We start from the raw sequence: 14,839 nt of genomic DNA, 5'->3' as shown, positions 1-14,839 counted from the left end.
TCCTGTCATTTCATACCGAGGCACTCCTTAAGTTCAACATCGGCTAGTACCAGATCTAAGGAAGCGTTCAAACTTAACATCTCTACATTTACTGCGAACATGATGACCTGGAGAGCCGTACTTCTCCTCCACCAACAAAGCTTTTGAACCATGTGAATATCATCTTCTGTGCATGTGCTGCTGACCACACTCTTACCTGGTAGGTCACTGTCCTCCTCAGTTTCTTTACCTTGTATTGTTCTGCTCTAAGTTAGCTATCTCACCTGAACACTTACATCTACTGTTTAGTTCACTTCACTTCACACCTTATGGCCAGTTCTACCAACTTCTGGTAGTTACACTGGAGATAAACTACCCTGAGGTATAAATCCTCTGGCACTATGCCTTACATAACCATCAGCTAATTACCTGGAGCTAGACAGCAATGTATAGGGATTGGCTAGACTGATTTTTAGCAAATTCTTGCTTTTGATTGAGGTGCTGCCTATCGTTAGAGGTATGAAGGTCATTCTGATTGTTTTCCTACAGCTTGCATCAGCATAGTACTATCAATACGGCTGAGCAAGAGCGTGGTGCGACTGTAGCCGCTCAGGAAGCAAATTTATTGGCAGGTCTTATGTTACATCACAAGGACATAATCGAATATAAAGAAATGGATTCTGTAATATAATGACTGGAGAAAACAGATCAGGAATTGAAAGGAATAATAATGATAATATGATGACAAAACATGGAACTGTACAAATACTACAACTAATTTATGGCCTCTAATAGCTATTTGATCAGCTGGATGATCATCACCAAAAAGGATCAATGATATGAAGGAAGTCGCTTGTGATCATGACCTGTAAATGTAAATTTGTTCCATACAATGTTGCATACCTTGTTTTTTATCTACACAGTGAGATGACCTAGATTATGTGCAATTTAGAATATGACAAACAAGTTTCAGCTATCAAAAAATACATAGTAGTCAAAGGTTTATCTGACCCTTTAAGTGCCCAATTATTTAACCTTCAGGTAACTGAAATTTATGCTGACAGTAGTGTTATCTGGAAGTTGTCAAACAGAAATAACAGTTACATGGTAGGTAAGTTACCAGCAGATGCTAGAACTGGCCCCCTTTTTCTCCAGTTTTCTATTGTGGAAAACATACACTAACAAGATTTCACCCAGTTTCTCGAGGGAGATTTCACGCTTATTTGATCTGTACATAAATAAATAAATAATCTAGCACACCTGTTTCCAGCCTAAGGCTGGGCCAGGCAGAAATAAGTACACATTTCAATGAAGATGCACATCAGGAGCGATGAAAAATAAAAATGAAATGATTATGAATCCATAGTGGAATGGTAGCAAAAACAGAGACCAGAAATTCCAGATAAAACCATCCCTTCTTGATCGCAGGTGATAAGAAATACTCACTATCTTATTATGTAAAACCCCTTATCAGAAGCTTGGAATCAACAGAGGAAAAGAGAGCTGTTTTAGATTATCAGATTGTTTGTGAAAAGGCCCTTGATTTGGTATATGACTGCATGTGATTTGCAGACAGGTAAAAAGTATATTTGAGAGGTGTTTTATTAGAATCAAGAACTGAAGGAAGGACACTCAACACCATTTCATTCTATTAAGGAGAGACCACATATTGAAGACAGTGGTTTTTAATTGAATGTGAATCCAAGACTGAATCGTTTTCAATGCCAAAAGATCTCTAAATATTTACATATTTCTATTCTAGAACATGGGATGAAATGATTATTAAAATCAAATCAAACAGACTAGCTACAACTAGGAAAAGAGCTTCATGCACTACAGTAAGGAGCATCCAGGGAAAATTACTATGTTAAATCGAAGAGCTGGGTTAAGGATCTCTCTAATAATCTTAAAGCATCAAATCACTATTTAATTTTGATGAGATTGGTGTTATAATTGTCCAAACACTAGCAAAACCAACTGCAGCAAAAGAAGAACAATTTTAATCTTCTATGACCTCTTCTGAAAATTTCTAACCAGTTTCCTCTGCTCTGTAATAGGAACTGCTGTGTCTCTCCAAGGCAATGAAAGAAGGTCTGGCAGTAGGCTCCTAAGTGGCTTGAGGTCTTACAGCAATGATTACATCTTTTTAGACCATGCTCACCCTTGAATTCTGCACAAATTTCATAGTACTGCCCTAGAGTGTACTGTAGGTCATGGTGGAATGTTATTACCTCTGACTTCTTCAGCTGTCTATTAGTCAGCTTTTGAAAGAGTTTGATCACTGGGTTTTAAGATGTCACTATTAGAGAATCACTATTACGGTTTCCAGAGTCTGGTGGTCAGACAGAAGATTCCTGCCAATAATAATGATTATGGCAACAACCAAGCAAGCTTGTAGATTTATGCAACTTGATATCATGATCATTATCGCAGGACTACCAGTTTTTATGTAGAATCTGAATGACAAGACGTAACTTTCCATTTACTAAATGTACTGAAGTGCCAGAACATAAAATAATAATAATAATAATAATAATAATAATAATAATAATAATAATAATAATAATAATAATAATAATAATAATAATAATAATAATAATAATAATAATAATAATAATAATAATAATATTATTACGAGGGTGGATCAAGAAGTAATGCACAACATTTCTTGTACAAATTATTTGATGAGTACGAAAAACAAAAGAATATGCACAAAATACTACAGGTTATTCAACATATGAATCAAGTCTCTTGAGACATTTCTCCCATTGTGACACCAAGTTGATTATACCTTATTCATAGAACTCTATTTCTGGTGAATAGAGACACTGGCTAATTGCTAATTTCACATCTTCTCCTGAACCGAAGCTCAGACCTCCTAGGGATTTCTTCAATGGGACAAAGAGGTGAAATACAGAGAGTACAAGATCAGGACTCTTTGTGCAAATGTTGAGGAGTATGGCTGGGAGGTACTCAGTCATTCATCATACTATTCAGAACTTGCACCGACTAACTTTCGCCTTTTTGAACAGCTGAAGAAATTCCATGGAGGTCAATGCTTCAGTCCATGTCAACAAGTGAATTTGGTCTTGCATTGATAGCTATATTCCCAGCAAAAAGTTCTATGAGTAAGACATCTTGAACAACGTGGTGTCATGATGGGAAAATAATATCTCGAAACTGGGTTCATATGTTGAAGAATGGGTAAAAACTGTAGTTCTTTGTGCATATTGATGTAGAACTAACTTTTGTTTGGTCTGTGTACTGTACTCTGCACAGAATTTTGAGCAACACATGGGAATGCATAGTAAGTTCGGCTTCATAACTTTGAGCCATGAATGATATCTAAAGGGTTGATATACAGTTAAAAAGGTAAATATGAAATTATTCCCAATAATCTGTAACATCGTGGGGAGTGTTGGAGTATCCACCATTTTGTGTTGAAATTGAGATTGTTGTGATGCATTAAAATTAGTATAGTTCGCAACTCCATGATATTAGAGTGTTACAATTGGTATCGTTATATCTGTCTCATACTAATCTATCATACCTGGTACCATTGATCACTACAACTTTGTCACATTAGTTGAAAAGTTGAAAATTGTCCGAAATATCTTCGGTCTAAATGGATCAAATCTGCCATAAACCCATTCAGCAGGATAAAAGTAAATCTGAGGAATCAAGTAAACTCAAGATGTCTGCAGCAAAATGTGCTACAGAGTAATTGTAGCCTGAGAATGTCGAGGCGTTGACACAGCAGGAGATACAGCCCACCACTTCTACCGTACCTGTGGGCTCAGAGTCTGCAGTCATTGGTGACTTTATTGGAGACAAAAAATATTGTTGATACTTCTAATTTGATCTACTTCATTTCTGACAGAAAAACCTTTCAGCCATTACAGCCTGTCTGTTTTTTCTTTCGCCTACTCATTTAAAAAAATGTTGTGTGTTACTTTTTCACCAGCTCTCGTATTATTATTATTATTATTATTATTATTATTATTATTATTATTATTATTATTATTATGGAATATGTTAGGTGAACTATATCGTTGTTGGTTTCTGACCTGGTCACAGTCTGAATCCCAGATAAATACATGTAGGATTTTAAAAATCCCTCTTCTTGGCCCGAGTTGCAGAGTTAACCTACAACATCTTTATTGGGCATAAACTTCACTAGCAGCAGTGGAGGCAGACAAACATTTACTGAGCAGACCTGCTTTCACAGCATTGCCGCAGAATTTAATAACTTGGTAGGAATGCATCTATAATGTTATCATAGAGGACTTTATGGAAGTCTGCCTATGAGAATCAATACCAATCATCTTTAAAGACACACTAGGCACAGCAGTTCTTCTTCCTTTCAATCCTACAAGCGTACTACCAGAATATGGCCTCCCAAATCTACTCTTTTTATACCAACTTCTATGTGACAGATTGCCCAAGGTTTCTTGTTTCAGGAGAGAGAGAAATCAGGAACAGTAAACACCAAGCAACGGTCATCAACAAACGATGTTTTAGTAGAGTGTTACCCGAGGAAGACAGGTACTTTCCTAAGGCAGAAAATACAGCTCAATATACAGTATATAATCTAGCAACATATACTCAATATACAGGGGATTTAAAAAATACATGACAAAACTGCATGGCTGCATTCCTCGTATCTAGAGGAGACAAATAGTTTATATAAACATGCGTCTGGAAATTAATAACTACTGATATATCAGACTGTTGAGTATTGTAAGATAGAATGTTTTTTTGTTAGTATTTAGTTTGATTTTCCTGTAATGATGCAATCTGTTGATTACCTCACAAGAAATGCCATACTCCAGGCTTTTGCTTGTCATTTCATTGTGTTATGAACGTGCTCAAAAATGCCTATGTTCGCATATCATTTGACAAGCCTGCACATTTCTACCATGAAGTGTTGTTTCATGCTGCACAGCTGTCGCATACATCAACAACTTTGAACACCCCCACAAAAGAAGTCCAGTGGGTTTAGATCAGGGGGAGACCAAGCAATTCGTCCAACTCTATCAATCCAGTGATCAGAATAAAGTGCATTAAGGTGATGACCATTCTTTTTAATCATAATTAGCTAGTTATTGTTGCAACAATGAATTGTAGCAAATAAAATTCCAGCTTATGATGCAATTTTTGCATTACAGTACTTTTGAATCATCCTGTATAGCCATAACAGTCTACGATGCTACAATTTGTGCCTACAATTTCATTCTATAGTTCTACATTGAAGGGTGTGTGGGTCAAACAACCCTGATGTGAGAAAGTTTCACCCATAAATTTTGAAATATACTTAGTAAACCTACATCTACCTTCAAGTAACGAAGGTACGAAGTTATAAGGATCATTGCTTTCCAAAATATATTGCATCTAATTTGTTATACAGTAGTATTATTTCCATTAATGCCCAAAAAAGATGTGAAAGTGAGTCTCTTTCGAATTGTAAAGTTCAGAAAAGATCAAGAGTTGACCAAGAGAGGTTGAACAGGAAAGATGACATCAAGTGTCAAAATAGGGGACAAGATAAACTAAAGCTAATATACAGTAGGAAATATTGCCATGACTTTCTAGCATAGTTGTAATAATGTGCTTACCACAAGAGTTTAGTTAATATCTATTCCTTGCATTAATTTTTCCACGGAATGTACAATATATTTTCATACTGGCTCGTATCTAAGACATCAAATTTAAAAAAAACCTTGATACTAAAATTTCTTTCTCTGAGTGCTTATAGGTTAACTCATAATCAGAAATTGTGAAATTAAAAAATCATATCCTTCTCTTTGTTAGTCATAAACTACAAGAATAAAATAGGAAAATAGAACAAGTTGTTTTATACCCTCTGTAATTCTCAGGAAAAAATATTAAAAAATAAATTAAAAATAGATTTAATAAATAAATAAATAAATAAATAAATAAATAAATAAATAAATAAATAAATAAATAAATAAATAAATAAATAAATAAATAAATAAATAAATAAATAAATAAATAAATAAATAAATAAATAAATAAATAAATAAATAAATAAATAAATATTAAGTTCTTTTCTCAGGATGGACCACCTTATTTTTAATATTGCAGACATGATATAGCTTTTGGGCATATGCCATGTCAAGAAAATAAGGTGAAATTCTTTACGTTTCACAGAAAACTTCACTCTGAAAAACATAAAGAATTTCACACTACATTAATATTGCTGATATTTCTAATACATTCCTTATCATCTCCTTCCTCAGGGTGACTGATGTGAACCTACTGCATCTGACATGTGATGTAATCAGTCCTCTCCCCCTACCAAACCAGGTAGTTAAAATCAACCATGAAGGTGATCACTGTGCCTCCCCTCACAGTATATATTGTCTCACTTACACCCACTCCCCAGCCCCTGTGGACATCTGTGGAATGTCTGGGATGTATCTGTCACCTGACAGTAAGATGAGGAATTTTGTTACTGCTCTGTAACTTTTGTTTTCATGGTCTGTCCTGCATATTGGTCATTTGTGTACAATAGACACCCAAGAATTGATGATTTTGTAGGCTTCCTCTAAATTCATCTTGTTTATGTGTTTCATTATTTTTAGAGCATCTCAGATTTTTCTTTTGAGATTCAGAGAATGACAGATACAATCTTAGTTTTATGAAATGAAATTTCATGGAGGAATGCTCTGCCGCAGCTGAAATTTCTGTGCCTTGGTTCTTGGTGCAACAGATATAAGACAAGACACATAGACCACCTCTGTACAGATTTTAGCTGCCTGGGAGGCGATGACTATCTGGCATTGATTCGAGTACATCAGTCGCCTCGATAAAGAATACTGCAATGTATTTGAAATCTCTGCAAATTTTATGCAAGGTACCGGTACATAGAAACAACAACCTGGCAGAACCTATAAAAAGAACTATATAATAGTTTTAACAGACCATGGATGCTTCATATCTAAGATATAAATACATAAATAAATGACTAAATAAATAAATAGAAAGAGCATGTAGTAAATAAATGCAGGTTACAGATTGTTCTTATACAGGATTCAGTCTCCTCACATGATAATATGGCATATTAGTATGAAGATCCTCACCATCAACGACATGAAGATAGGCACTGGCGTATGTTGTTCCCAGGCTGTTTGCAGCAATGCAGGTATACCATCCATCATCTTCATACGTCACATTGTGAATTTGTAATATTTCAGGATTGGAATCATCCATACCAGACTGTAATCACATAATTTCATAGTTGATAAACAATGTTAAAATAAAATGACACAATCATGCTCTATACCCTAATTTCAAGTGAATAATCAATTCTGCACTAACTGGAATGAACTAGAAATAAGCTATTGTTGTGTTGCACATGTGGTTAATTTTGCACAGATATTGTAAATGTGAGGTAAAAAGAAGCAGGCATACCTAAGGCACAGATATTTATAAAGAACATTTCTTGGACTTTAAAGTGAAAGTTTTAAATTTTCAGTATCATGGGTTGTGTCCTAATGTGCTGGGTACTATCCTGTCATTTACATGAATCTGAAGCGGGAAATCACTAAAAAATTACTACAATCATGACCAAGAATAGGGTTTTAACCTGTTCTTCTCCTTAAATTGAGTCACCCACCCTGTTCTAATACCTCAAATCAGCCCTAGATTTGTAGAACTGAACCAATGTCAACAGAGCAAAAAGCTACAGTGCTAATGCTCAGGCTGAAACAGTGGACTGACTCAGCAGAAATAGAAGGGTTTACCAAGCGACTGTTGCTGTAAATATCGTAAAGGTATTCACTGTGCTGAAAATCAGACCATACTTAGAAATGATGGATTTTGTGTTTTGAGCCCCTAGTCACAGAATTTTTTTTTTTTTTTGGTTTAAGTATACTCCAGTGTCATCAGATCCAAAAATAATATTTTCAACAATCTGTTTTTCGTTACACCGACACAGATAGGTGTTATGGTGACGATGGAATAGGAAAGGCATAGGAGTCGGAGTGAAGTGGCCATGGCCTTAATTAAGGTACTGCCCCAGCATTTGCTGGTGTGAAAATGGGAAATCACAGAAAATCTCCAAGACTGCTGACAGTGGGATTCTTTTTCTTTTTTTTTTGCTTTACGTCGCACCAACACAGATAGGTCTTATGGCAATGATGGGTTAGGAAAGGCCTAGGAGTGGGAAGAAAGAGGCCATGACCTTAATTAAGGTACAGCCTCAGCATTTGCCTGGTGTGAAAATGGGAAACCATGGAAAACAATCTTCAGGACTGCTGACAGTGGGATTCGAACCCACTATCTCCCGGATGCAGGCTCACAGCTGCACACCCCTAACTGCGCGGCCAACTTGCCCAATACATAACATTTTGGAAGATGTCTAGAAATGTCACAATTTTGATAAATATGTCATACAACTGTGACAGATAGAACTGTATAACTTTCACTTATTAACCCAGGATTCTTTCTCTTTTTCCCTGCACTTACAGATGCTGTTCTTGATCAGATACAACAAGATAATATTATGTGTTCCTTTTTATGCTTCTATCTCTCTATACATGCATGAATCATAGTGTGTCTAAGGATAACGTTTTTACAGAAACTGACAAACCTCAACAGTATTGCCCCTCTGGCGCAAATCAGTAAGCCTATGACTTCAATACATGGTAACTGATATTTTTTCTCGATAGCATGGGATGGTCGAGTGCTAGATTTCACACTTCTCTATATGTACTTCTGTGGCCTGGAGTTCATTCACTTCCAATTCTACGGTAGCGTCAGTAATGAAACCATTAGTAGAGCCCTCCTGAAAAACGATCATGTCATTACATCTAAATGACCTGTTTTCTGATAACCCATGAAACTCCTCTTCCACCTGCTAGCTTCAATTAAGCAGGGCTGATGCTGTAGTGATGTGTGTTTCTTGGTAATTCTCTGTGATGGCAGATTCCCATTATGTGTGCAAAGGTTTCTTTCTCATTCTGGTAAAGCTGGCAGTGGCTTCCATTCTGACAGTTGCCTGGAAGATCATGCACATACGGCGATCATCTTAACACATTGTTGACTGGATGCTGCTCACACTGCCCATCCCCTGTGCCTGGCCATTTTCTAAACAACTTAATGCGAAAGCACACGTATAGAATCAAATAAGCCTGGCTTCCCTGACCTTGTACTGATTTTAGTAACTTTTACTGGAACCTTTCTGAAGAAGTCCTAATAATGTTTTCTGGTGTGATAAGTTACGTAGCAATGACCTTTGTGAAAGGGTATACTGCAATTTATACAGATTTCACGTTGTTTTGAAGGGTGTATATCTTCACCATCACTACTCACACTTTCATCAGAAGAGTTTTCAATATCGAAATGACATTCTTGGACAGTCCGAATAATTATCCGCATACAGTTCATTAAATATTTTGTCCTGATCTAAACAAGCATTCAGTCTGGGAAGTGCCATTTTACCCACCAAAAGGCTCTTTGAATGATGTAAACATGAGGTCAGAAAACTAAAAAATTGAAGCATAAACCTGAAGAAGAATGAAAAGTAAAGGTAGCATGGAATAAACAAAACCTTCAACAATGAGATTCTATCAACCTTGACTGCCAGCTAGGTTCAGAAGTTCTGAGAGATGTCACTCCCCCTGTGGGTGGAGGGAGTAGCATAACACCCACAGTATCCCCTGCCTGACGTAAGAGGTAACTAAAAGGGGCCCCAGGGGCTCTGATCTTTGGAGCATGGGTTTGGCGACCACAGGGCCCTTAGATGAATCCTGGCATTGCTTCCACTTAACTTTTGCCAGGCTCCTCACTTTCATCTATCCTGTCCGATCTCTCTTGGTCAACTCTTGTTCTTTTTGGACCCCGACGATATTAGAGCACTCAAGGCCTAGGGAGTCTTTCATTTTCACGCCCTTCATGGCCCTTGTCTTTCTTTGGCTGATACCTTCATTTTTGGAGTATTGGAACCGTTCCATTTTTTTCTCTGAAAAACAATAATCACCACCACCACCACCACTGAGAGATGTCACCGAAAGTACAAGTATTGTGAACACGAGTTAACTCAGGACCCATTTGCAATGTTCGGCCAGCCAAACACGAGTAGACTCGGGTCCCATCCACAATGTGTTAATAGTATCCTTCCATTTGCTGCTTGTCAGACTACCAGGTTTTGCTGATATTCAACCCATAACTGCAAAATTTGCAGATATCACAAATGCAAAATGTTAGGTCCCTATTATTATGGCCTTCATACATTCTAATTGTGTAAATGTTGATATAATGTGCTTGGGAATAATACGATGTTAAACATGCATGATATTCTATCTATCTATCTATCTATCTATCTATCTATCATCATGAAATTCATTATCACTCACTTAACTTGTTCAAACTCGATTAGCTGATTACACCTTTAATTTAGTATTCTACATATCAATATGTCATAAAAAAAGCATTTATTAAATCTCAACTCACAGCTGGCTGGTGAAGACATATTTATCTCATTTTGAAATGCAACTGTGCAGTAAATAAATTTATGACCATTTGGAACACAATAACTACAAGCACACACTGCACATGCTGAAATAACAACTCAACTGATTCACATCCCATCAAAATGCACTCATTCAAAAGATAAAACATCCCTCAGAAATCAAACAAAAAAAAACTCTGCATTCAGTAAATTTTTAGTAATAACACTCCTCTAATTTACAGAAAACACATTCCTTAGCAAGCATCTATTTTAACACATCTGGTTTCTATATAAACTAATGTGAAACTACAACTTCGCTCTGAAGAAATGCATAATCACACTTTTCCTAGCAATATATACTAAATGTTGAGAGGTAGTGTTTACAAGTGGTCAGAAGTAGCTGTTAAACATGGAGTGATTGAAGTGGTGAAATTCTTTGAATATTACAATCATCACATCATTCTAAATAAAACTAGGAACTAATCTGAACATTTATTTTAAATAATTAACAAACTGCTGATTTCTTATTTCAAATTAGAATACCAATAATTCTTTATTTTAAATTTTAATAAGTATATAACTCATAGAGTAACTCACACTAATAACTCGAATCACAGTCTGTCTACAAGAATTAGTCAGGTGATTGGACTGGATAACACAAAAATTTAAAATCTCACGTGATGTATATGTGAAAAGGAACATTGTTGAACAATTTATTTCTGAGTACCAATAGACTACTCTATTTTGAGGATACACTGAAAGAAAAATATGCATATTTTGTAATGGCTGGGAGTGTGATCACAAATAGAGGACTACCTATTGTAAGTGGAATCCAAGAAATAGGGATGTGATTTTTCATTCCAAAAATCCTACATCTCCAGTTTGTTACTCAGTTTTATTCACAATAAGCTGGCCACTGTATGGTCCACCTCTGACCATTCTTCCATAATCACATTATACTTAAAATTAATGGCTTCCACAAACAACAACTGAAATTTACCCTATTCCTAGTTTAATATCATTCAAGACCATTACCAGAAGTGGAATATTTTCAAAACTGTTCATGTTTTGGAAAAGACTCTCTCCATCTGTAAAACACTGCCCATCCAATGTTATTTTTTTGGAAAACTTTATTAACTAAACATCTAAATTTCTTAACAAAAAATATGTTCATTCATTCAAAAAGAAAGTAAGACATCTCAGCACTCACTACTGGGAAAACTAGAGGTCAAGATAAGGTGCAGTGTTAATAATACTTACTCACATAATTAGTCCCATGGAAGCAATGGAGCAATAAATAGAAATATTAGTTGAAATTAAGTCAAATGATTCTCTGATATTCGATCTTTCATCCATCTTTTATAACTAACTATGATTTTAAAATATGTATACAAACATACAGAGAGGCACAGAGTACGTCACCCCGATGAATTTTGTTTCTTTTAGAACAATACTACTGGTGTATCCATTTTAAAAATCGTGTTTGAAAATTCTTCAGTTCACAGAAATTGCATTTTTTTTTTTTTTTCAAGTGGTGAAGTTAGGGCACATGTCCCTCTCTTACACTTAACCACATTAGGTAGCACTGAAAGGCACATGTATTACTTTGTGATAATGGTGGACAAAGAAAGGTCAACCGTTGCATAGCAGGTGAAGATTGTGCTAATGCTCATGCAAACAAAGAGTATTACAATGAATGATTCCAAGACATTATCATGATCACTTTGGCACATAACAGACAATATATGAAGGTCGATCAAATATAAACAGGATTTTTGTTCCTGAACATCAACAGTTGGTAGGACTGACCCTGCACTTCTGCTCTGCTTAGGCGGGACTGTTAGGAGTGGGGAGAGTGTGCTGTTAGATATTTCCCGCCGTTTCGTCAGTAACGCTCACGATGTCGGAGCAACAGGTGCACCCCTTCACTGCGCAATGCATAATTATAAAATTTCTTGCTCGTGAAGGTGTTACAGCGGCGGAAATTTGCCAGAGATTAACTACACAGTTTGGTGATCAAACATTGTCAAGGACGCGTGTTTGCCTGGCATAAAAATTTCAAGGAAGGACGAGAACGTGTGGAAAATCAGCAACACAATTGCCATCCTCGAACCAGCATTACAGACGAAAACATTCATGCGGTTAAAGACATTGACGACGATCGACGGGCGAGAGTATCAGAAATTACAGAACAAGTCGGAATCAGTTATGGGAGCTGCCAAGCAATCATCACGAAGGACCTACAGTTCCGTAAAGTGTGTTCCAGATGGGTCCCTCTCCTTTTGACCGAAAATCTGAAGGTGAGACGTTTGGAATTCTGTCAGAGGCTTACAGCAAGGTTTGTTTTTGAATCGGATCATTACCTGCGACGAAACATGGATCCACCACTACACTCTCGAATCCAAAGAAGCCAGTAAGGAGTGGCGGAGGAAAGGGCAGGCAGCACCAGTGAAAGCCAAGACTCGACTGTCAGCTGGCAGACATTATCATGATCACTTTGGCACATAACAGACAATATATATACTGTCTCGCCATTTTGAATGTGATAGGTCTATGTTGGAAAAGAAGAGAGAATGTAATGTTTCTCTTTGATCTCCAGCAATGCTGGTAATGCTGAAGCCATGAAAGCGGCTCCAACTTGAAGTCAGAATAAGTCAACAAGGACTGATATGACATCTGAAAAGTACTAATGAAATGTAAATTTGCCTAAGGCAAAAATATATTGTACCAATTAGGTGGATTTATTGGTTTTAAATTTCACTTTGTTGTACAATACATCGATACGGACCATGAGGTTGATAGTTTGCAAGTGATATGACTTACAGAGTTTCCACAAAGAAAGGATATACCAGAGGAAACCTTAAAATGTGCTGCCTCATTGCCATCATTGTGGAGTTAGGCCGTACGATTTCTGAACAAATGTGGTGAACATTCATCACCAATGAAAGGGTACATCTTCAAGAAGTCGTGAGGCTAAACAGTGGATATACTGTATGTGGAACATGTTATCTGTTAAAACACATTTTTCCAAGTTGTTCTGATCCCTTTTGCATCAATTCTGCACCAGCATTGTCTAAAATAACTTGATAGGTAATCCATAACAATAAATGGGGTGACATTTCATGTGCTACTCTGTATATACATTACAATGTAATAAACAATGATCCACATACAATTAAATTATACTGGTCTAGGCTGCACTAAATTTCCAGTTACTCAAAAATATGCTGCAGATGGACACTTGCTGCTAACGTGAAATGCCAAGTACCAGAATCTTACCATCTCAGTGACTCGTGGGCAGAAGTCATACTGCTCTTTAAAGTTGATACTGATGTTATAAAATTTAGAAAATACAACTTACCAAACTACTGTATTATAAATTTAGGAAATGGCCCCCCTTCACTAATGAACACGTGTTGCATTGATTTGCATGAAAATATGATGCTTATCTCAACTTCCGTAACACTTCCTATTTTCTGAAGTTTGTGACTTCTGTTTAGTGAGGAAAAAAATGAAGTGTTCAAGTCAAATCTTCATTCTTAATGTAGATAAAACAATATTAGTTGTGAAATTGTAAAAATCACAGAAGTTAAATTTTTGAGGGTGAAAGTGAGGAACTTCCATATGAATACACTTATGTTAGTGAATCGAAAACATTTCCAACTTTTTAACTTAACTTGGAAAAGTGCACTTCCTCATTTCAAAATTAATATATCTCTTAAGTGCTACAACTACTCAACTATCCTGCGAGAGGTGAAGCAAACAGGGATTCAGGCACATGATGTTATCAACATAAATGTCTAATTTCAATTCTGTTCCCTCTCTTAATAAAAATTCTCTAGTTCTAATGTAATTCAGATAATCAGTATTATGCTTAGTTAGATTTTTATGTGTAAACAGAAACATTTAACATCAAAATGTGTAGCCAATGATTCTCAAGTAGGGACACAGGAGTTCAGACCCCAGTTGGCATGCAAATTCTACTCATCAAGGCAAGGATACCAGATATTTTCAAGGAAATAGGATGGAAATTATCTATATGGTGGCAGATTTAAGAAGACATAATGTGCATAAATGGAAAAAATATCACTGAGTTATGTGTCCAGTAATATAAAGAAGTAAGAAGCAAAAAGACAACAACAGTACTGCAAAAGAAGAGATTGCACAAGATAATACTGAATATCTAGGTATACCTTCAAAAATGATAGGTGAAGTACACACAAAATTCAGTCAAAGAATGCATCAATGGAAAGGAGTGATTCAGATCCAAAAGAAGCAGCCATCTACCATAGATTTAAACTTTACCTCAACAAATCTACAGAACTTTTCTTTGTTTAATAAGACAATACAGATAAAGTGTAAGGCAAGGTATTAAAATAAATAAAA

The 14,839-nt window shown here is 36.1% G+C and overlaps 1 protein-coding gene across 1 annotated transcript in view; it reads right to left on the bottom strand.

Annotated features, from left to right (window-relative positions):
* The window catches only part of LOC136884140 (fibroblast growth factor receptor 3), a 222,671-nt gene that overhangs the window by 33,653 nt on the left and 174,179 nt on the right, over positions 1 to 14,839 (bottom strand). The window contains exon 17 of the mRNA XM_068229806.1: positions 7,083 to 7,218. Within this exon, the coding sequence (XP_068085907.1) occupies positions 7,083 to 7,218 (136 nt within the window). The remainder of the gene's footprint in view (positions 1 to 7,082; positions 7,219 to 14,839) is intronic.

The sequence above is a fragment of the Anabrus simplex genome, chromosome 12, assembly GCF_040414725.1.
Source record: "Anabrus simplex isolate iqAnaSimp1 chromosome 12, ASM4041472v1, whole genome shotgun sequence".
Classification (NCBI taxonomy): Eukaryota; Metazoa; Arthropoda; class Insecta; order Orthoptera; family Tettigoniidae; genus Anabrus; species Anabrus simplex.
Note: the sequence above shows the minus strand (reverse complement) of the source record. Positions and strands in the feature narration are given on the sequence as shown.